This window comes from Anastrepha obliqua, chromosome 5 (genome assembly GCF_027943255.1).
Source record: "Anastrepha obliqua isolate idAnaObli1 chromosome 5, idAnaObli1_1.0, whole genome shotgun sequence".
NCBI classification, from domain to species: Eukaryota; Metazoa; Arthropoda; class Insecta; order Diptera; family Tephritidae; genus Anastrepha; species Anastrepha obliqua.
Window position 1 is genome coordinate 90041927 of NC_072896.1, and position 24476 is coordinate 90066402.

Below are 24476 nucleotides of genomic sequence, written 5' to 3' on the forward strand. Positions count from 1 at the left end.
CTCTCTACAGGTAACGAAAAAGATGACGCCAGAAGAAGAAGCTGCCAATTCTTCTTTGAAAAAAGTCTACAAATGCCCGCATTGTTCATTCTGGGCCTCGACAGCTTCGCGTTTCCACGTACACATCGTCGGTCATTTGAATAAGAAGCCATTTGAATGCTCGCTTTGCTCGTATCGCTCCAATTGGCGTTGGGATATTACCAAGCATATACGCCTAAAGACCATTCGTGATCCCAGTCACAAGAATGCACGTGTCCTGATGAACGATGAAACTGGGCGACGTAATTACACCAAATATAACAAATACATCACATTGATGAAGGTGACCGAAGAAGATGGCGATCCTAAGCTAATGAAATCGGGTGAGATGACACCTAACCAAGTGGCCTCTCTATCGTTTATCAACGACTTCAATAAGAATGTGGGACCCAATGCCTTGACCTCCACTCATTTGAACGGTATAAAGGAGGACATAACTCTAGAGCCAATACCATCCAAGTCTAACGGTGGTAATAATGGTGGCAGTAGCAATGGTGGAGGCGATCAGTTATCAGATGGTTTCATACGTCTGCCGCTGTTGGCTACAATGATGAACGCTGCAATGGCACAACAGCACCATCAACAGAAGGACCAGGAACATGGTCAGGCAGCAATGATTACACCTTCGGTAACCATTTCAGCTGTAAAGCGTTCGCCACCGCCACTAATGAAGCCAAGCGATGACTTGGTTACCGACGTCCGACAGGAGGGTAACGAGAAGAAAACATTCTACCGGTGCCGCAAGTGCAGTTTTCGGTGAGTGCAAAAAAGTTTTCTAAAACATATTTGCATTTTAATTTGATTAAATTTTTTTTTTTATTCATATAAAATATTTCTCACTAAATTGTGGCACCAAATTTGTTATAAAATCATATATTTTTTATTGTTTAAAGTTTTTGAACTTGGTTGTTAAAATTTTTAAAAAAAAAAAAAATAAATAATTGGCGCGTACACTTCTGTTAGGTGTTTGGCCGAGCTCCTCCTCCTATTTGTGGTGTGCGTCTTGGTGTTGTTCCACAAATGGAGGGACCTACAGTTTCAAGCCGACTCCGAACGGCAGATATTTTTTTGAGGAGCTTTTTCATGGCAGAAATACACTCGGAGGTTTGCCATTGCCTGCCGAGGGGCGACCGCTATTAGAAAAATGTTTTTATTAATTTTGCTTTCACCGAGATTCGAACCAACGACCTCTCAGTGAATTCCGAATGGTGATCACGCACCAACCCATTCGGCTACGGCGGCCGCCAAATTAAAAAAATTTTAAAATGTTAAAATTTTTACTTTCATTTATTTTAAATTGTGTTATTTTATTTTTTACTTTATTTCAATTTTTATTTTATTTAGTTTTAAAACTTAATTCCGTATTTTAATCTAAAATATTTCTGACTAAATTGTAGCAACAATTCTGATATAAAATTATACTTTTTTTCTTATTTAAAGTTTTTTGAACTTGGTTGTTGACCTTTCATTTATTTTAAAGTCTCATTTTATCTAATTTTTTAATTTATTTCTTTTTATTTTTTTGGAATTTAATTTTTTAATCTGGTTTTATTTAAATTTATTTTTAATTTTATATTTTTTTGTATTTTTATAAAATATTTCTCACTAAATTGTGGTACAAATTCTGACATAAAATCATACATTTTTTTTATTGTTTAAAATGTTTTGAGTTTAATTGTTTAATTATTTACTTTCATTTATTTTAAATTGTCTTATTTTGACTAATTTTTATTTATTTTATTTTTTGGAACTTTCATTTTTATTTAATTTTTGGAAATTAATTAATTTTGGAAATTAATTAATCTTTTAAGCTGGTTTTAATTTTAGGCTGTCTTTTTTTATTTTTTTATTTACTTTTTTGTATTTATATAAAATATTTCTCACTAAATTGTGGTACCGATTTTGATATAAAATAATATATTTTTTCTCATTTAAAGTTTTTGAACGTGGTTATTGAAATATTTACATGAAAATATATTTTAAACTATCTTATTTTATCTAATTTGTTGATTTTTTTCATTTTTGTAATTTTATATAATTTTTTTTAATCTCGTTCTATTTTTGCTTTATTTTATTTTATTGTTTATTTATTTTATATTTTTTCATTTATTTTATTTTATTTTATTTTATTAATTTTATTTAATCTAATCTTTTTTATTTTTTAACAATTTTTTTCTTTATTCTTTTATAAAATTTAACCCTTTTATGGTATATCTTTTCTCTCCTCTTCCAGTCATGCTAATCGCGATGCTGTGCTCGCCCATGTCAAGATACATTACCAGGATACCAATTACCCTATAGTAACAGCGACAGCAACCACTTCGCCCAAGTCGGCGAATTCCCAGCAACAACACAATACACCACTTCAGGTGGCCGTCAATCCAAATATCTACATGAACAAAGTTCTCGCCGCAATGTGCCTTTCCCAGCAGCAACCACAGCAACCCAACTCGAATTCTTCAGCAAATAATAATGATCCACAACAACAACAACATTCCATAATTTCAGCCGGTCTGTTGCAACAGGCAATTCAGGGCGCACCGCCCAACTCACCACTCAGCTGTCTGGCATTGACGCTCGCCGGCAAGAGTCCAGCCAAAGCAACCGCTTCTATTTTAGAGCACGGTGAGCAGAAAGCGACACAAAACGAGGCAAGTGCCAAAAGGCCGACGTCGCCCAAACAAAACAGCAACAGCAACAACAATAGTAGCATAACCCTAACTAATTTAGCGACGTCGTCAACGACATCATCTTCTCCCAACTCCTCTGGCGGTAGCAATGTTTGTGGTGTTGGTTTGGTCGGTTCGGCCACATCAGCGTCATCGTTGCAACACTTGTTAACCTCACCGCGCGGCACTTACACATCATCTGCACATACGCTACGCAATCAACTGCATTCGCCTACAATCAGCACCAACAGCAACAACAACAATGGTGGTAGTTTTGGTGTCGGTGGTCATACTAATAACAATAATAGCAATAAAAATTTGGTAAAGGGTGCATTGACAGTTACGAAACACAACAGTGCAACAACACCTTTGCATGGAACAATTGACGGTGGCTTTGGTTCACCCACAAGCGCAGTGTCGTCGGTAACGGCAGCCGAAGCAATTGGTACATCTTCATTACACTCATCGCCAAGTGCTGATGCCGCACCCAACACACCCAGTGCCATAACAGTAACTACACTTCCTACTACTCCTACCAGTTCTACTACTGCATCCGTGGGAACAAAGTGCGCTAGCAATCCATATCATATACAAATGGGTCTCATCGGTGCTTCATCTATTTCCAGCAATCATAGTGGCGCTATCGCCTATATTGGTGGTGGTGGCGGTAGTGGTGGTGGTATCGTTGGTACTCATAGTGATAATAATAATAGTCTATGTATTGGTGGTCTTATGTTTGGTTCTAATAATTCTACTACTACTACTACTAGTTTAAATCGCAATACTTCCATACCTACTACTACAGCAACAACAATAGCTAGCAGTGGCACAACTGCTGGCAACAGTGGTGGTGCATCATCATCTTCATGTAATTTGTTATTAAGCTCGACTCAGTCGGCTACTGCGGCGGCGGCGACGGCGACGGCAGCATCAGCTCTTTATGCCTCCAATGTGATCACTCTGTCACCGCCCTCGGCATCGTCATGTATTTCGGCAAATGCAACGACTAGCAATTTCAGTAATACACAAAATCCAAATCAAAGTCAAAGTAACAATTGTAGTAATTTATTAGTAAACGACAGCGAGCGGCGTGAACCGTCGCCGTATCGTTGCGGTCATTGTCATCAAGTATCAAATTGGAAGCATGTCATCCAGGTATTTTTATACTTACTCGGTATATGTACTAATCGTAACCCCAAAGCATATCACACATTTGCCATTTCTTTCCATTATACGATTGCATTCGAATTTTTACAATATATTTTTACCATTTCGCTTAACGACATAAAGGGCAGATAACCGATAGTCTGAATTGGGTTATGAAAGTGAATTGGGAACTGTAAAAGTGAATTGAGAACTATTGATCTTCGACTCGAAGTGTCTTATTTTGTTTTGTTAAGCGGAAAATATTAAAATTTGTTGATAAAGAAAACTGTATTCAATTTTTTCTGATACATTTTTTTATTGCTTTAATTAAATTTTATTTTAAAAAAGTTTAAAAGTTCTCAATTCATTTACAGTAAGTAATTGTAGCATAAACAGCTGATTCGCTGGAAAATAGAGTTCGAAAATCTTTATTAATGTAAACCATAACATTTGGAAAAAAAAATTTTCAAAGGAATTTAAAAAAATTAGTGCCTGTGTCTTTCGCTTGATCTGGGCGCACTGTCGGGTCTAATAGATTTAGATTTATTGGAGGCTTGTCCTTCGAACTCTTGGTCTGTTGTGCCCATCAGGTCTACTAAACAAAATCAGTTGGTAGGCAATTCATATGATTAAAAAATATAATAAACTTCGACAAACATTTTGTGTGGCACCCACATATTATTTATATGGAAATATATTTATGTTATGATGATCTAATTTTAAGCATTAAGGCTCAGTTAGTCTAGACTTAATTTAACTTATGAAGTTGGAAAATTCTCAGAGAGTGCCTTCTTGAACCATTTACTGAGATAGGGCGACGTGGTCTCCACGACAGTCGGTTTTACTTTACCGGAACAACCCAGATCTACATCCAGCCAAAGACTATCACTGCAGCAGCATTTCCCCTACATGTTTATGCTGCTACAACAAAAACAATATACCTCGTTTTCGAACCGGCAGCTGAGGTAGCGCGATCTTCCGCTCTTCCTATTACCTATAGGAGGTAAATTCCTAAAATGTCACATCACATAAATTCTCTTCAAAAATAAATTCTACATATCCGTATCTATCAACCATCTAAAGGTGTTGGCACTAGAAAAACAACAACGTTTTGTACGTTTGATTTTCACGGCAAAGTAGGAAACAAAGAATGAATTCGCCTTGTTTCATTCTGTGCTGACAGTCACGTGGACACGGCGAAAGAAAACACAAATCACCTGATTTACCGATACCACCCAAGGCGAATGAGCATCTAAGGTGGCGCTATTAAAAAAACTGTTACTGTATTTGTTACTTTAAACCGTGACTATATTTTGACAAGTCTGACGTTGTTGTTGTTTTTGTTTCCATTGCTTTCGCCTACTCTTCTTCTTCACAAACAAGCAATTCCCCTTCCTTATTCTTGTTTATTCATGAGCTCTTACGACACGGCGAATTCGGAAGGCGCAATCTTGTATTCTATCATTATTGGATACCACCTTGAAGAGATTCGCCTTGCATTTATTTTTAAGAATTTCGAAATCGTTGATAATGCAGGCCCGATTCTCTCACAACTTTCAATTTAAGTAAGCACGAAACTTAAAGCTATAATTAGTGGCCATAACCGTAACCATATCAATCAGCTGTTCTGATATGTTCTTCTACTTCAATATAAGCTGCTTATGGCTAAGGCATGACTAATCGACAAATGCTGCAATGGCGTTGTGGCTACGGCACCACTAAGTGTAGCTTCAGCATCTAAAGCTACAGCTTCTTAAATTTCTTAAGTTAAGATAAGTTTTAACTAACTGCTAATAAAGTTTGCCATATATTACGCAAAGTTACTTAAATTAATTAAAGAATTTTCGAGTAGGTAAATGTTTGAATTCGGGCCACTGTAGTTTTAAAGGCACACATAGATAGATGGGTGTGGACAAATTGAATTCGCTTGATGATCAGCAAGAATATTGGCGTTACTTTATCTTCAAAAGATGGACGGTGAAAAATCTATAATTTTCTGAATTCTTGATTCTTATTTTACTTACTTACTTTTACTTTTTTTGAGTCAAATTTGTAAGATTGTTAAGGGAGGGGTCTAGGGTTTGACTTTCAAAAAATCGATTTTTTGGAAATAGCTTTTTCTTATAGTAAATCATCTCAAAAATATTGTCCCAAAATTTCAGCTCAATCGGAGCAAAACTTTTGGAGTTATAGACGTTTTTGTCCCCACTCCTCTGCGACAGATGCGAGCGGAGCGTGTTTTTCAAACGCGTTTTTCTCGAAACCACTTTTTCAAAGCCCGTGACTATTAGAACTTCAACAATATTTAACCGATCCTTTTCAAATTTGGTATACAACTTCTATATATAAAATACCTCCCCCCCACTGAGAGATTTTTCACTTTTTTGTTTTACATTAAGGGCGGTTTCCACTTATACAGCGAAAAAATCAGTGAAAATCGCACTTTTTGCTTCAAAAACGCGCTGGCAACGTAAAAATGAAAAAAAAAAAAAAATCGGAGCCCGTGGGGGGGAGGTTTTGGTGATAATTTAACCAAATAGTTCTGTTTTTTTTATTTCAGGTGATTCTACAACTAGATACGATAGTCACCGCAAATCACCTTTTGGAAAAGGCGTTTTCGGAAAAGTTACCTCACCGGCTTATTTCCCGATATTTTCTTAAAAAAATTTAGTACAATATTGTTGAAATGATGCTTTATAATGTACAAAAAGTTTAAATACATTTTCACTATTCATATCTCTAAAGCAAAGTCTCAAAAATTCATTAAAAAAAATGCTCAAACCCTAGACCCCTCCCTTAAGTAATAGAGTTTGTATCATATATATTTGCAAGGTGGCACCAAATTAATCACCCTAACGGAAGATTTATGAAAAATCTAGAATTTTTTGAGTTCTTGAATATTATTTTATTTTTTATTTTAGTCAGATTTGTAAGGTAGTAAAGTTTTTATTTATTTAAAGACACACATAGATAGATGAGTGTGGCCAAATTGAATTCGAAAGCCTCCGATGCTAGCACTGAACTACTTTTAGTTTGTATAATAATTTTATTGTTATGTAAACCTTTATAAAATAAAATAAAATAAAAAATAAATAAAATTTATTTATAAAGTGGCACAAAATTAATCACCCTTTCGGAATATTTATGAAAAATTTAGAGTTTTCTGAATTCTTGATTATTATTTAATTTTTATTTGTTTTTAGTCAGATTTGTAAGGTTGTTCAGTAGTCAAGTTTGTATTTATTTACAAGATCATCTCTTCACCCTTTCGAAAAATTCATAAAAAGTGGAGCGCATAGCAGTCGAAAAAAATTTCCATCTTTCAAAATTATTATTTTTTTATTTAGTAAACAAGTTATTTAAAAACAAAATTGGATGATTAATTTTGCGCCACCTTATATTAATCAAGCCCTTACAATTTTACGCCAACTAACAAGGCTTATTACCTGGCCTACTTTATGTATAGTATTATGTTCTTCGCCATTAACTCACCGTCGGGCATCTGGGTCCGGCCAGACTGCCTTTTTCGACTTTGGACGCGAATTTAACGAATTTCTATTAAAGCTAACGACTTGAGCTTCCAGGTAGCTTCCTAAAATTTAATTTTCTATTGATTTCTGGATAACCCTTTAACTAGGATCCTAGAACAGGACGAAAATGGCCAGACTCGGGTACCTAACCGAAGGTTTTAATAACAGTGTCCAACGGAGAGTTAAAGTGCAAAAAACCAATTTTAATTTCCAAACTATCAATTCAGCGAATCAGCCGGAGATAGATTTCGTAATCTATTTCCATTCTCTTTGTACCCGATCTTTTGTTTTAGAATTTCAGACGCCCTTTTGCAACATTTGCTTTTTTTAGTATTGTTATAATTTTTTTTTAGCGCCAGAGAATCCCCGTTGTGTCGCGTCCTTTTGTTGCACGTCGCAAGAATCAAAACAAAAAATAACACCTAACAAATCATAGAAACCACTGTTGTGTTTGTATAGAAAATTGTAAACGTCCCACTGGTAAATATACGACGATTTTATTTAATTTTTGTCTTTTGTTTATGACATTAACAGCATACAAATAACCAAGGGATGTAAAAGGGGTGTAAAGCGCATTAACTGGTTTAAAAGAAATCATTTACTTTGAATAATTTTTTTATATTTTTTATTACGGTTTCGTTGGTTGCTGGTTAGAACTAAAAAAATTCATTCAACTTTTATCTACGAACTATTGCATTATTGGCTAAATTTTTATCATAAACCACAATAAATTCACCATTAAAAAAGTAAACATTTTAAATTGGGCTTTGGTGCATATTTTAATATAAAAAACACACAAAATTGTATACACCTTTATATTTTCATTTCAACACAAATTTCATGACAAGCCGTTAAATGTATAAATTAGTAAAAGGTGTTTGGTGCGCATTAAAACTAAAAATCGCAACTCATTTTATCCATGTCTGCGTCCGCAAAGTGCTAGTCAAAGCAAAGGTTCTAAGTGTCTACGCCGAGGAAGTGTCCCGTTCTCTCATATGCTTTTCTATGTATCCAAAAAAATATTTTTCATTTATTTAAATTTTTATTTCTAACTATTAATGCGGTATAAATAAGGCATACAAATGTAATATTTATATTAGTCCAAGCATTTGCGCTTGTATATATTTTGTATTCAAAAAAAATGTTTATATTTATTTGCAAAAATATTTATTTTATTTAAATTTTGTTTTAAACTCTCTTGTCTGTTATTTACATTTTATACTTACGTTACTAGATATTTCCGTTGAAATTTGTTAATCTAACCCTCTCTTTCTCTCTCTCTCTCTCTCTCTCTATCTCTTTCATCCACAGCGGCATTGTCGCTTGAAACACGCTGGCGACATACGCATCGAAACCCTTGATCGCACCGCGAGCGCCAACGAACGCCATGCACCGCCCATCTACCGGCCACTCGGCAATGGCGCTTCCAACGAGTCCAACTACGGGCTAACACTTAAAGCTTTACAGCAACAACAACACCAACAGCAGCAGCAGCAGCAACAGCAACAACAACAACAACCGCCACATATAAGCAGCATTGCCGGTGGTCCCCCAAGTCACTCGGTACTTATGAGCAATAACAAAAACGAGCAACATCTATTACATTCACCACTCGCCGGCACCGCTGCCGCTAACGCAGCCACCACACCACAGGAGCTGCAGCAAGCTGCCGCTGCCTATATAGCAGCCACTTACAAGGCCGCAGCTGCTGCTGCTGCAAATTCAACCGGCAATGGTTCGGCTGCCGCTGCCGTTGCAGCAGCTGCTGCTCTTGGGCTCAGCAGCGAAGATTTGTTATTGCATCAACAATTGCAACAAAATGATCAAATTGAAATTACTCGTCTGCCGCCGGGTGTTAGCAATGCTGCCCAGTCGCATGCGCAGGCACAGGTACAACCGCAGCCACAGCAGCAACAACAACTGCAACAGCAGCAGCAGCTGAACTCGAAGTGCAAACAGCAAAAGTGTCCACTGTGTCCGTACATCTCGGAGAGCAAGTCGCAGATGAACTACCACATCTCGTTGCACAAGCCGACTCAGTACGAGTGTTCGTTGTGCACTTTCGTGTGTGCCAAGAAGCAGCATTTGAGCAGTCACATGCGCACAGTGCACCAGCAACATAATTTGAGTGCGTCCAGTCAATTGAGCAATATGAGTGCTGCCATTAATTCCATGGATTTCAGCATGGCCTTGCAATTGGCCGCCGTGGCACAAGCACAACAGGTAAGGCCATTGATATTTTTTTAGGTGAATTCTTTATTCAACCGATACTCCATAGAAAGCAGTTGATACTTTTTATACTTGGCATCAAGTCTTTGCTTGTGTGGGGGCATTATAGCTTATTAGGACCTTCTACATAGAAATATTCATCATTAAGATATACAAATAATAGGAATAGGTAGAGAAATTTAGTACTTTCCAGTGATTAGATAGTATAAGAAAGATCCTATGTGGTGCTGTGACTCAGGTTGCTTGCCTAAGATAAGACACTCGATTGCCCTAAAGCTCATGGTGGTACCTGCATTTGATTTTCATCCCCTAACTAAGTTGCTTAAGCCACTTAGATTTTTTAAGAAGGTAACTCCAGGTCCCTCCAGTGAAATATTTTGCAAATTTCCCAGATCTTCAAAGACATAATCGGCAAGATATTTGGCACGGCTTCTTTGAAGTGCAGGACATTCACAGAGGAGGTGTTATACCCACTCAATTTCTTCTTCATCTTCACAACTCCTGCATAAGTCATTATCAGGTACACCCATTCTACTGGCTAGGGTGCCAATAGTGCACCTGTGAGGTCACTGGTAGTTGATTTGTTGAATCCAAGCAGACATTGTGTGCTTTTAAGATTCAGTTTTGGCCAGAACGCTTTGGAGGCCCTGCAGTTAGTAATCAGAGACCACTTTCTATTGGTTTCCGCGCTTACGCTCAATTCAATCGCAGTGTACAGTTCGTTTAGAGGAATGCTTATTTCCTCGACCACTCAAGCTCAAAGCCTTTCCTTGCACACTCATCCGCTCTTTCATTTCCCTCCACTCCAGAGTGGCCGGGGATCCAACAAAGTTTGGTGTGGACTTGTTGCATAAGCGAAAGCGACCTAATGCGTTCTTTAACACAACTTGAATTGATGCGCGCTGAGGCCAATGCCTTGAACAATGCTTGACTATCAACAAAAACGGTAAGGTTTTTGCTGCTTTGTATACAGCAGAGGTTTCAGCTAGGAAGACGAAATGCATATAAGAAAGCTCCAATTTTATGATTGCTCGGTTGCTGTAAGAACATCATAACTCAAAAAATCGAAAAACGGCCTCAAAGCTTTCAATTTACTATAATTTAAAGACCATCTGCCACTTCTACCTACCTATCTATGCCTCTCTAAGTCAATACAGCATTTCATCTTCATCTAATGAGATACTGTTAATAGACATTGCCGTCAACAGATCTGTTCATTAAAAAAGTATTCAATAATTTGCCAGAAACTTAATTTCCGAGAATTCGCTCTCGAAGAGAAAAATATCAAAAACAAAGTACATGAGCTCAAAAGCAGTAATAATTTGCAAGTTTACGAACAGCTGATTAAATTGTTGGCGAGAAAAATCGCAAAAGGTAAAAAAATTTCAGTGGAGCTACTTCGTGTTAAATTAAAAAAAAATTAGTTCAAAAAAAATATTACAAATAAAATGCAAAATAATGAGCTTAACATCAGATGATTTTATTTCGTCCACAATAATTTATTCCATTTCATCTTCGCTGTCAGAAGAAGAAAATTCCATTAGCCATTGTATTGCGGCAATCACAGGTTTCTTTAGTTTTTTTTTTTTAACCAATTTAGTTAATAACAAAGAATACAAACATAAAACGCAATAATACCTTCAATGCTTTCGAATTCTCTTGCGGAAGGCTGTAGTTGAGAATGTTTCTATATAATTGGCCGATTCCTATATATTATATGGCTTGAAATCAACTTTATACAGTATCATAATTTTAATCACAATTTTTATTTAACTTTAGAACTTTTACAAAATTCGAAAATTTAAATTTGTGTTTATTTTTACTTTGCGATCAGCTGTTGTTCTCACTTGCATATTTTTACGAGTAAAAATTTAACCAGTAAAAACATAGCTTCCCCTCAAAATGTGATATGATATGTCATTTGGCTCTCTCACTTTCCCCTACTTTGCAAGTTGTTTGAATACATGAACACCAAAACTTGATAATTTGTAACAACAACAATTTATACAATTTATTTACTTCATGACCAGACCTACTGTCTATAGATATCGCCGTCAATTTTTTAAAGGGCATACAGGTAGAGCTCGCGCTCGCGAGTACTTATCAGAATTTTTATTTTTTTCATTATCACATTCTCGCAGCAAATGAGCGCTAAACGAATTTATAAATCCATTGAGTATACCAGTCGATTGGCCTAAATCAAATAATTTTCATGTGAAACTATTTTAATTAAAACAAAGCAAAACAATTTCTTTCTAGGACCAATCTTCACTCTCCTCCCCGCTAGCCATTGATCTGACAGCTCTGAAGCAAAAAATAACTGCTGTCCAACACCAGCAACAACAACAAAATCAAAAACAGCTGCAGCAACAATGCCAAACACAACAAGCATCTGCACAAAACGCGCAACAACAACAACAGCACCCCCACCAACATCCGCCTACTGCAACTGAAAGCCAAATGAAATGCATACTTTATTGTCCAAAATGCCCAGCGCGTTACATCCAAAAATACAACGATACCTGGAACGCCAAGGCGGAATTAGAAGACCACATCAAATGCCACAACGCAAGCGATGTGTTGGACAATGCCGCCAACGCCACACAAACGCCACCTCCACAACCTGCCTTCAAATGCGAATTTTGCGATTACGACGCCGTACACGACGCACAACTGCAAAAACACCGTTATGTGCATACACAGCACTACCAAGACAAATGTGCCGAACTATACAAGCACGTGCAAGAGGATTTACAATATGCGCCGCCCAAACTGATGCAAATTACCTTAGCGAAAAGCTTACAGCAGGCACCTGAGACGATTTGGATAGTCGACAACGAGTTGAATGATCAATGCAAAGATCAACTGCAGCAGCAGCAACATGCGAGCATCTCTTCCTCCTCAGTAACGCCCGCAAAGATGACAACATCAACGGCGACGGGTGCAGCGCATTTCGATAACGCCAATTCACTGCTGAAGAAGCAACTCGAGTCGGGCATGGGCAGTAGCAGTGGCGCATTGCGTAGCTCGCCAACATCCACACCCACGCCTAAAGAGCTAGCCGACGCCGATGATTCGTCGAATATGCCATCGACCAGCGCTTCGGTAGCCACCAGCGATCTGGCGGTGGATGGCGGCAGCGATTTCACATCTAGCGTAGCATCGCCAGCGCCGGTTGAGAAATGTCTGTATTGTCCCTATGAAACCAAGCATACAACGCTTTACAAGGCACACTTGCAACATCACATTTGCATTAGCAACCAGAAGGAGGCCTACACCTGTGAACACTGCGATTACACAGACAGCAAACAGGAGCACATTGAGGAGCACACACGCGTGCATTTCAACGCGGTGGAAAAACTAAAGTCCGTGGCATTCTTCACCTCCTACGACAATTTGGAATTGAGTGTCGAACGCGATGAGGCAGACGACGACAAAGACGTTGAGAATGAGTTGCATAAAGAAGAGCGCGCACGGCAAAGCGGCTATAGAACGAAAGCGGCGGCAGACACAGAAGAGCAAGAAGCGCCGAACGCAAGGGCAGCGCTGCAATTAAATATTAAAGAGGAGCACAACAACAATAATGAAGAGCATGTTATCAACGAGAATGTGGTGAAGGAGCAGCAACAGCAGCTGACAAGTGCGTCGAAAACCAACAACTCTAAAGCAAAAGTAGATAGCGACGAAAAAGTGGTGGAGAAATCAACAGTCGCAACAGCTGAAAACATCAAAAAGCCCTGTAACAAAATTATACTCTACAAAACCGATGGCTGTTTGAGCATCAAGCGCGAAAGTGGTGGCGGCCAGAGCAACAACGCCAACAGCAATGCAAGTAACTGCGAAAATATCAGTGATCGCCTGCGGCGACGCATTAGTCGTAATAACAGCAACACCGCCAATCATCTAAATAGTATTGGCGGTAGCGGGAATACGAACAATAACAACAACAACAGCCATAACAGCAATTGTGACGAACAAGCTGACAGTGGCGCACAACAACAACAAAGCCATAAAACCATATTAGTAAATGCGAAAACTGGTCAAGTTATAAGTAGAAATTAATGCTGTAGTGGTTAGCGAGTATGTGTGAGTCTGTAGCCATGTAGAAAGGGGAGCGCAGGCGCAAATTAAGTGAGGAGCTGTACTTTAAGCGAGCGGAGTTGGGCGCGGCGCTCTAAAAACTTCGTAATTAGTATTTAAGCTAGATAAATGATCTAAACATGTGACAAATGATGGGTGGAAAATGCAGAATGGCACTGCTGTTATTATTTTTGCTTCTTGAATGCTTAGCGAAATAAGGGCTATCAAAAAGTTGAACCATTCCTTAAGCGGGGTTTCAACCGATTGTTGTTTTTGTTGTAACAGCTTCAAACCTTGGTCGTCGCATACAAATTCAAATTCTTCATATAACATAGACGCGACTCAAAGATAATAGAATACAAGGTTACATCTTTCGAATTCGCTGTGTCGTCAGATCCCATGAATAAACGAACAAAAGTAAGGGGAATAACTTGTTTGTGAAGAGCACACAATTCGCCTTGGACGCGACTGTCTTTGCTAATATCGCATGTTTTAGCTGGCGTAGTTTTGCTGCTGCTCTTTTTTTATGTTACTTGTGAATTAATGCAAGAAATGCAGTATGCGTATGCAATAATGCGCAATAATTTGTTTTTTTTTTTTTTATTGTATTGTGTATTTAAATTGCTAAAAAAAACATAAGTGTTTTTAAAAAAATGTTATTTCTTTGATTAAATACAATTGAGTTATGCTTAGAATTTGTTTAGATGTACCTTTTGAAGAGCTGAATCCAAAGTGCTTTTCAGGTTATGTGGTATGTATGTATATGATTTTTTTTTTTATTATTTTTTATTATATAATAATTTTTTTTATTTTTTTTTTTTTTTATTAATATATTTTTTTTATTTTTTTTTTTTGTTTTGTTTAGCTGTAGCAGCAAATTGTAATTTTAATTACTAATTCAAATTAAATATAAAATAATTTCTGTTGTTTATCGAGTAAACGCGCAAATGAGTGCAAAATGCACATTTTAAACGGTTATTTCAATACATTTTACACACACACACAGGCACGCTCATGTTGTAAATGTCTATGCAAGTTTGACAAAGCAATTAATTTAACGCCCAATGAAATACCCTATGATCCAATAGGACTCGGCTCCTATGTTCCAGAATTAAAAGAAAAAAAATTTAATTGACTTCAACTGATTTTGGCGTTTAGATCAGTAAATCTTTCATAAAAGGTGGCATTCAGTTTTTTGTACGTTTGAATATCCAAGCAAAGTAATGGTAAAGTAAAGTAAAAAACAAAGAATGAATTCGCCTTGTTTCATTCTGGGCTGACAGCCACATGGACACGGCGAAAGAAAAAAACAAATCAGCTGATTTGCCGATACCACCTTTAATAGATTCGCCTTGATTGGTTTCCATAAAACGTAAGCAAATATTCAGCTGAAGAATATAGCGAGCAACTTTCATATTTTTATCATTTCTAATACTTTAAAATAATCTTTAAAATAACTATAGTTGTCAATATTTTTAAGTTATTTAGCCTATTAAGTTGAGTTATTTTTTCTCAGCGCATTTCGGGCGCAAGTTTTCAAAGTAATTCAAAGTAAAAACCAATAATGTCCAATTATAAAAATAAATTAAGATTTTTTTTTTGAAATATTCAAATAATACTTAACGGCTTGTTTGAAATCATTTTCTTTGGTGCAAATGTGTGTGCGGCTCTATTGAAAAAAAGAAAAAAAAAATGAAGTAAAATATATAGAAAAAATTGGCTGTTAATTAAAGTCAAAAAATGAAGAGCAGTAGAAATCGGTGTTCTACTCCGCAAACTACCGCAAGTTTGTGCGCTCTCAACTAATAGTTATAATAAAACTGTGATTTTTAAAATTGAATTCAAAAATGTTAACTGCAATTATTACATAAAATAACAAAACCTATTTAGTTGCACTAAATAAATTAGCTACTAAAAATTGTGCAAAATGAGCAAAGAAAAATCATAAAAATTATATGTAAATTTATTTATATGTATGCAAAATATACTAGTAAACACGTGCTTATACGTATAAATATGTAATTAATTAACATTTATTGCGAAAGCGCCAACTTTTATTGTTTATTATTTAATTTTCATTGTTTATTACAGTAATTTTTATGAATTCTTAGCCTTAGCTCTTTGTAAATTGTAAGTAAGTATATTAGCAAGCAATTAAAATTTGAATTGCCTCGAGCAATTATTTATATGTGTTTACTTGTATGTATGTACAGTGCATTTGCAATTAAGCGAATGCTTGCGAAAAAAATGAGTAGTTATATAGTCATTTATTTCTAAATCGAAAATTTCAGTCCTTTCAATGGCCGGCACTTACGTGCTGACATTAACGAAATTTAATAGAATTAATTAAATTTAAATTAAATGCACTATGCACAATTTTACTAAAATAAAATCATTATAAAAATGTAGTCATTAGAAGAGCAGTTGGTGAGCAGAGTAAATGCAACTGCGAGGAGTCACAGCCAAGTGATGTGACTGTATATAGAAAAAAAATATACCTTATATTATTATTTGTAGATATGTATTGAATACTAATTATGTATGCGTGCGCACATACACATGTATGCACTTTAATGTTGGGAATGCAGTTGTTTTTGAGATGCATTTTTTTTTCAATTATTTTTCAGCACAAATCGCACTTTAGTTTTTGTAGAAATGTAAAGAATTGCGGCTGACTTCTACAATCTAACAACAACGCAATGTTGGTAAACAAAGCAACAATTTTTTTGAGCATAATGGAGGTTTGCATTTCGACCTTGCGATCTTTTGCGCCCAATTGATTTTATTACTTCCTCGCTGGTTGCTATGGCAAAGTATTTTGAGTGTATGAGTTGACTGTCTTCGGTCGTTATGCATTTCGAAATACTTGACAACGAAGTAACTTTTTCGCTGCAGCGTTAAAAAAAACCTAAATTTTGCATTTTATAAACCGCAATTTTTGTTTTGAGAAGTCAGCCACTAATTTAGAAATTCATTGCGGAAATCGTATGCAAGGATATTAGCTGTGCTGGTATTTTGGAAGGCAGTACTGCTGCTAGGAGGAGAGGTGACAAAAGAAGGCAGAACGCGAGTTGACAAAAAGAAAATACATAGATATTAAAATTTTCGATACCTTACCTGAGTTTTCGAGCTACCGAAATTCTTTGAAGAAAGCTTATTTTAATTATCTGGCCATGCTGGCTTTTCGACTGTGGACGTGGATTCACATATTTCTATTATAGTTAACGACTTGAGCTTCCAGGTGGCTTCTAAAAATTTAATTTTCTATCAATTTATGGATTTTTTTTCCTTGTGCCCTCCTAAATTTTGCCGGCGTATAGAGCCTCGACATAACTTGTCTTGCTTTGGTCTCGTTAATGTATTTGATTTCTGGCAGTGTAAATGATTAACCTTTTAAAAAGGATCCACGATCAGAGCGAAAAGACCAGACCCGGTTGTCCAACCGTAGGTTTTGAAAATGATGTCTAACGGCAGGTTCAATAGTGTGAAATACTTAACTGTAGGATATAATTTTGCTTTTAGCACTGGCTGCTCTAAGAAATCTTTAAGCAAATTTGGTTAGTTAAAAAAAAAAATTTCGTTACCGAAAATTTAGCGCAGTTTCGAAAACTGATATACAAAATGTTCCACTTACCTCATAAAATTCTTAAAAACACAAAACCAGCGAAAACTCATTTTTGAAAAAAACTTAAATAGAAATTTTATAGAAATATGCAAGGCGCATTTATTAAAGATGGTGGCACTACACCAACAACAATGTTTTGTGCGTTTAATTGTCACGGCAAAGTATTGGAAAAGTAGAAAACAAAGAATCAATTCGCCTTGCTTTATTCTGTGCTGACAGCCTCATGAGCAAAGCGAAAGAAAAAAAACAAAGCAGCTAATTTACCAACACCACCATTAACAAATTCACTTTGGAAATACATATGTCTCGGAAATGTAAGATTTTAAAAAAATGTTTCGAATTTTCGATTAGTCGCAGCGAATTGAAAAATGCAATAATTTTTTTTTTCTCATTACAAAATATAATTTTTTAAATTCGCATAAATCCAAAAATTTGCATTGTACGGATTTTTCTACCGAAATGTAAAATTTCAAAAAATTGTCCAATTTTGGGTTAGTAGCAGCGAATTTCAGCACTAAACCAAACACAAAAAAAAATTTTTTTTTTCTAATTACAAAAGGCTAATTTTTTTAATTTCCCAAATCAAAAACCTGGCATTGTACAGACTTTCCTCCCGAAATGTAAGATTCCAAAAAATTTGTAATCCATTTTTCGATTAGTTACATACATCGAAATTTAAAAATTTAATAATTTTTCTTGTTTTTCTAATTACCAAATACTAATTTTTTAAATTTCTCCAGCTCAAAAACCTGGAATTGTATAGTTTTTTCTTCCGAAATGTAAGATTTAAAAGAAGTAGCGTCCAATTTTCGGCGTAGCATCGAATTTAAAAAAATTAATTTTTTTTTTTTAAATTACAAAATATTAATTTTTTAAATTTTCCAAATCAGAAAACTGACATTATTAATTAAAAAAATTAATTTTTTTTTTTATTACAAAATATTAATTTTTTAAATTTTCCAAATCAGAAAACTGACATTATACAGATTTTTCTTCCGACATGTAAGATTTCGAAAAGTAGTTAATACAATTTTCGGTTAGTAGCATCGAATTTTAAAAAAGTAATAATTTTTCTTGCTTTTCTACTTACACAAAAACAAATTTTTTAAACTTCCCAAATCAAAAACTTGGCATTGTATAAATTTTTGTCATGGAATTCTATAAAACTTTGTCAGAATGTTTTAGACAAAACAGGAAAAATATGTATTCAAATATAAAAAATACATTTTTGTTGAGCTTTACTTTTAAAATTCATTTTTTCAATTTCAAATTTTCAAATTTTGATCCCCATTTAGCGTAAACTTGTAGAAAATTCGTAGTATTTGTACATTCATTCGTTAACAAGTCTAAAAAATTAAAAAAAAGTTTTGTGGATGCACAAAATATTTTCTATGCACTTTTATAAGCAAAAATTACTTTTACTGCTTGCTATAAAAAACGCGTACGCCTCAAAAATTTACAGCACAGCTAAGTTTGAAATTTGCGCGTATTTTTAGTTAAAAAAAATAATTATTGACCTACAAAAAAACAAATTTTTCAGCACGTTCCGCCCGGCAAAAATCTCCCAAGAAAAGGAAAAATTGTCGATAGTTTTCATAAACAACTTAATTTCACACGAATAAATCCAATATTCGCCAAAAAATAAACTGAAAAACAAACAAAAAAATATTTTACAACTTAACTTACAAGTAAAACAAAAAAACAACAACAGCACATGTGGAATAGCGGGGCCATATATTTAGTTTAGATGGATCTACATACATTTATAGATTTATAGACATACACACATATACCTAGAAATATATTGTACAAGCACCTATTAATTAAAAACTTATGAATATTACGCTAAAAAAATTTAATATAAAAATATAAAATGAGACACTTAAATATTGTTAAATAAAAATAAAAGTCGAAGGAATGCAAGCATATATACCGAGAAAGTGTATTATCGTACGTATGTAATTATGTACACACACATACACATGTGTGTATTAGTGTCTAATATACAAAGTAAAGTAAACATTTAATAATTACAAAAATTATTTATAGAGAAGGCAAACAAAAAAAAAATATATCTATAAAAATAATGAAAAATGTACAAAATCTTCATATGCAAAATTAAGAGAATCTTCAATAAAAAGCAATTTACACAAAACAAAAAACGTTTCATAGTAATTACACAGTACAACAAATTTAGATTTTTTGATTGAAATAGAAAATAATCTTGGAAGAACATCATGAGTAGTAAAACCTGGGGTCTGAAACCTGGTGTGGTCCTATAGATATACACAGCACTTATCAGACCAATCATCACTTACGCCACTGTGGTCTGGTGGCGACGGACTATGGTTAAGTCCATAATCCGGGAACTATACAGGCTGCAAAGAAGTGTATGTTTATGCATCACGGGTGTCATGAGTACAACCTCTGGTGATGCGCTAAATGCTATGATTTGCTCCCCTTGGAGCTTAAGATACAACAGGAAGCAATAAAAGCTATGTGTAGACTCCATAAATATGGTTTCTGGCACGAAGACGGAGCTTCGGGACACAGAAAAATCTTTAAGCTGCTATCTGAGCAGCATCCACTGTTTTTGGCACCTAAAGACGACCTGATACCCATAGATTCAATTGTAAGGCAATTTGATGTTTGATCCAGAATACATTCAGGGAGTTTTGACGGATATTTTCTTTACAGATGGGTCCAAGAATGAAATAGGGTCTGGAGCCGAATGGTACTTAAACGATAGTTATAAGTACAACTATGCTATGGGGGAAATGGCCACTGTTTTCCAAACAAAAATTTTTGCCATCCTAAAAGTAGCCGAATGGATAATCGAGAGGAGATGGAGCGGGAAACAGATTGGAGTTTTCAGTGACAGTCAGGCTGCACTGAATGCCCTGGGGGGCGCGAAGCAAACCTCGAAGATGGTTCAAGAGTGTGAGCTTAATTCTGTCGCAAGACGGAATAAACCTGTACTTATATGGGTTCCACGACACCGCGGTCTTCAAGGAAATTAAATTGCCGATGAATTTGCCAACTGCGGATCAGCGGTTCCCCTACAAGGGCCAGAGCCAATAATCGAAATCAGTTCTACAGGAATCATAAATTGGATCAGTGGTTATAAAGTGTGGTTAAGTTTTAAGGGCCGGTGTTGATTTTGAATAAAATACATTTTTTTTAGGGAATTATTGTCATTTCTCTTTATTATGATAATATTGTTATAATTCAATTACGTGTGGATCAAAATATTGGCCAAATGACCGCCGAGATCTCGGCGGCACACCTCCATCCGATGGTCCAAATTTTCGATGACACTGAGGCATAATTGAGGTTCTATACCGTTAATGTGCTGAATTATCTCATCCTTTAGCTCTTGAATTGTTGCTGGCTTATCAACCTACACCTTTTCTTTGAAATAACTCCAAAGAAAGAAGTCCAACAATATTATTTTGTCAATGCTTTATAGTAGAACTTTATGAGGATTATTTGAGCAAAGCGCGCCAAAGCTTCCAGTTGGACTCACCAAGCAAAGCCAAGTACTTCTCCTCCTAGAGGCTTTCTGGTATCTCAGCTGCCACCAGCTGTTACCGCATCGAACACTTTCAGAGTCGGGGCGTTTGTATCCATTCGGACGACATAACCCAGCCAACGAAGCCACTGAATCTTTAGTCGCTGCTCTATGTCTATGTCGTTTTAAAGCTCATACAGCTCATTGTTCCATCGCCGGCGATATTCGCCGTTGTCATCGTGCAAAGGTCCAAAACTTTACGCAGAATCTTTCTCTCAAACACTCCAAGCGATGCCTCATCGGATATTGCCATCAATCAAGCTTCTGCGCTATACGTCAGAACGGGCATGATGAGAGCCTTGTAGGGCGTTAGTTTTGTTCGTCGAGAGAAGTCTTTACTACTTCATTGCGTACTTAGTCCAAAGTGACACTTGTTGGCAAGAGAGATTCTGCGTTGGATTTCAGGGCTGATATTTTAAACGGTTTTAATGCTGGTTCCTAAATAAACGAAGTCTTTTACAGCCTCGAAATCATGACTGTCAACAGTGACTTGGGTGCCGATACGCGAGGATGCCTAATGGCAGGAAGTGCTTCGTCTTCTTCTTGCCGCTGTTCACCACCAGACCCATTCGCTTTGCTCTTTATCCAATTTGGAAAAGGTAGAACAAACAGTGCGGTTGTTAAGGCCGATGATGTTTAACCTTTACCAGGTCCATTTGACCACTTCTTAAAAAAACTCCAAAAACTCCTTTCAGGTAGGGAAATTGAGGACTGAAACTTTATATGCAAATATTTGTCAAAAAATTTCAATATGGATTACCCAATACACAAAAACGATCAGTTTTTCTAATAGCGGTCGCCCCTCGACAGGCAATGGCAAACCTCCGAGTGTATTTCTGTCATGAAAAAGCTCCTCATAAAATTGTCTGCCGTTCGGAGTCGGCTTGAAACTGTAGCTTCCTCCATTTGTGCAACAATATCAATATCCTCCATTTGTGGAACAATATCAAGAGGAGGAGGAGCTCGGCCAAACACCAAAAAATGGTGTTAATTATTTAACTGTAAAAATGATGTGGTTTTGTTTTTATATAAAAACAAAAACTGCACCCTCTTTCATATTCCGCTAAGTTTGCTCAATATATTCTTGGTCTAGTAAATTTTTGAATATTGCGAAATGCGTGGAAAAAAAATAATAATAATAATTAATAACTAATTATTAATTTAAAAGATTTAAAATGAAAAAAAAATTTCTGCTGCCCTCAGCTTCAATTACGATTTCTACCAAGAGCGCACAATGCATCACAGCAAGCATTTAAAAACATCTAGCACGGTTTCGCCTCATCGTCCCGGACGCAAACCATATTTATTATTTCACACGTAAGTACAGTACGCATGAAAATTCACGCTTCGCAAAATATACGATGTCACCCCAATGGCGTCTAAAGTCCTTGTTGTTGTTTATTTTAATAGCAAATAATTCCCCATAAATATCAAGGGAATGCTGACAGCACTTAAATGGATATACTTGTAAGTCCGGCTCCTTCCGGTAACGTAGAACCGAATGTCGTAGAACGATCTAACAGTCTTGACTGCTTTGCATACTTTACACGATCCAAGGCACATTGAGCAAGGCAAGTAGAGCTAAAAGTAATGGCAATAGAGTGCAAACAACAACAGCAATGTATTTTGTCTTTTGGCTTATGATCCTTAGAATGTCCAAATCTATATACAAAAGCTGACAGCTTAGAGTAATTAAATCCTACAAATTATCAAGTTTTGGTGTTCATGTATACAAAAAACTTGCAAAGTAGGCGAAAGTGAGAGAGCAAAATGGCATTTCATTTTGATGGGAAGCTACAAGTTTTTACTGAATACATTTTTACAAGGAGGATTTTTACTTGTAAGAATTTGCAACTGAGAAAAACAGAGCCAAAATCCTGTTGACAAGCCACCTATTTTTTTTTTAAGACGCTGCGTGCCACACTACTACAAAAAAAATATGTAAAACAAAAATGTTTTTGTATACTATTTGATGTCAATAATAACATACTATAAAATCAAAACGATCGCTTTTTATTAAAAAACAAAAAAATTCTAAAAAATATTTATAAAAAATTAGTATTTGACCAGACTACTACCTTAAAAACCGCTTTGTAGATTTGAATAAAATTTATACTGCTTTTGAAAAACATAAAAAACTCGTACCTGATCGAAGGACTTTTTTCAAAAATTTCGATTTTTTTTTTTAAACAATTAATTGTCGGTTTTTTTCTCGAAAATCTGAGAAATAGGTACTTCCTGAATCCGCCATATTGTTAGTTTAGAAAAACAAAAAAAAAGCTTCGATCAGGCACAAGATTATCCATTAATAAAACTATGTAGTTTCTCTTGTCCGATTGATTTTAGATGAATCTCCAAGGACTTGTGATTATCACCGCAAGGGACTTCTAAAGAAACGGGCTCCACACAAACAGCGATAACTTTTACAATTATTCATTTTTTTTTTGAAATTTTGCTAAAGTCAAGTGGAAACATGATGTGTATGCTATGTTTTTATTTTTGTGAAATAAAGCAATTGGCTAGCAAAAAAAAAAAAATTATTGAAAATCATCATTTTTTCGTGCCTCTGACTACCCCTAACCCCTTAAGAAATTAGATTACCGCCTACAGGCACCAAACATAGAGAGCAGAGCCAATATATCAGGTCAGCCCAGGTCAGTTCGTGCGTTTTTTAAAGGTGGTTTTAAAATGAATAAAAAAGATGTTTAAAGTATTTATTAATCAATAATATATTTTTCTTCATTATTTTCAATGTCTTCCCAACGTTTAGGCAAATTTTTAATTCCCTGCTCAAAAAATTGTTTGTCCTTGGAGCCAAAATACGCTTCGATATCCCTTTTTATAGCTTCTTTTGAGGAGTAGTTCTGTTACTCATATGGGATTGAATCCCACGGAAAAGGTGATAATCACAAGGTGCAAATCCGGAGAGTATGGTGGATGCGGCATAAGCTCCCATCCGAGCTCGTTCAGCTTGCCTAATGTTTGCCTTGCGGTATGAGGTCTTACGTTGTCGTGGTGAAACAAAACTTTGCGTCTATTCACTAAAGACGGTCAATTTTTGTTAAGTGCCTCTTTCAGGTTTGGTAGCTAATGGGAATAAGAATCAGCAGTTATCGTTTGGTTTGGTTCCAGAAGTTCATAATAAACAATACCGCTCATATCCCACCAAATAGACAGGAGAATCTTCTTGGGGTGAAGGCCATCTCCAGGGGTCGGTTCTGGTGTTTCATCATTATCTAACCATTGGCGAACAGGATTATTGTAAAGGACCCATTTTTCATCACCAGTAACGATACGGTTAAAAAAACTTTCATTTTCAAGCCGTTGCAGCAGCTAAAAACACACATTCACTCTCTGCTGAAGTTTGGCGACGGAAAGTCTATGCGGAACCTATTTTCCCAGCTTTGAAACCTTTCCCAACTGAACCAAGTGCCTGCAAACTGTTCCATACGATGAATTTAACCTCTGAGCTATCATATCGACTGTCAAATTTGGCTCAGCTTCCACGAGTTCGAGCAATGCGTCGGAGTTAAAGACTTCAGGACGACCAGCGCGCGGGGCATCCTCCACGTCGCAGTTACCACTTC

The 24476-nt window shown here is 35.9% G+C and overlaps 1 protein-coding gene across 8 annotated transcripts in view; it reads left to right on the forward strand.

The window, feature by feature from the left end:
* The window catches only part of LOC129249198 (uncharacterized), a 158762-nt gene extending 144495 nt beyond the window's left edge, over positions 1-14267 (forward strand). For 5 of the 8 annotated variants that reach the window (XM_054888872.1, XM_054888873.1, XM_054888876.1 and 2 more), the window contains 4 exons: positions 11-795; positions 2273-3863; positions 8696-9607; positions 11873-14267. In XM_054888872.1, coding sequence (XP_054744847.1) covers positions 11-795; positions 2273-3863; positions 8696-9607; positions 11873-13675 — 5091 coding nt within the window. In that variant the 3' untranslated portion in view covers positions 13676-14267. The remainder of the gene's footprint in view (positions 1-10; positions 796-2272; positions 3864-8695; positions 9608-11872) is intronic. The other 3 variants (XM_054888878.1, XM_054888879.1, XM_054888877.1) reach the window with 3 other exon arrangements.
* The last annotated feature ends 10209 nt before the right edge of the window (positions 14268-24476 follow it).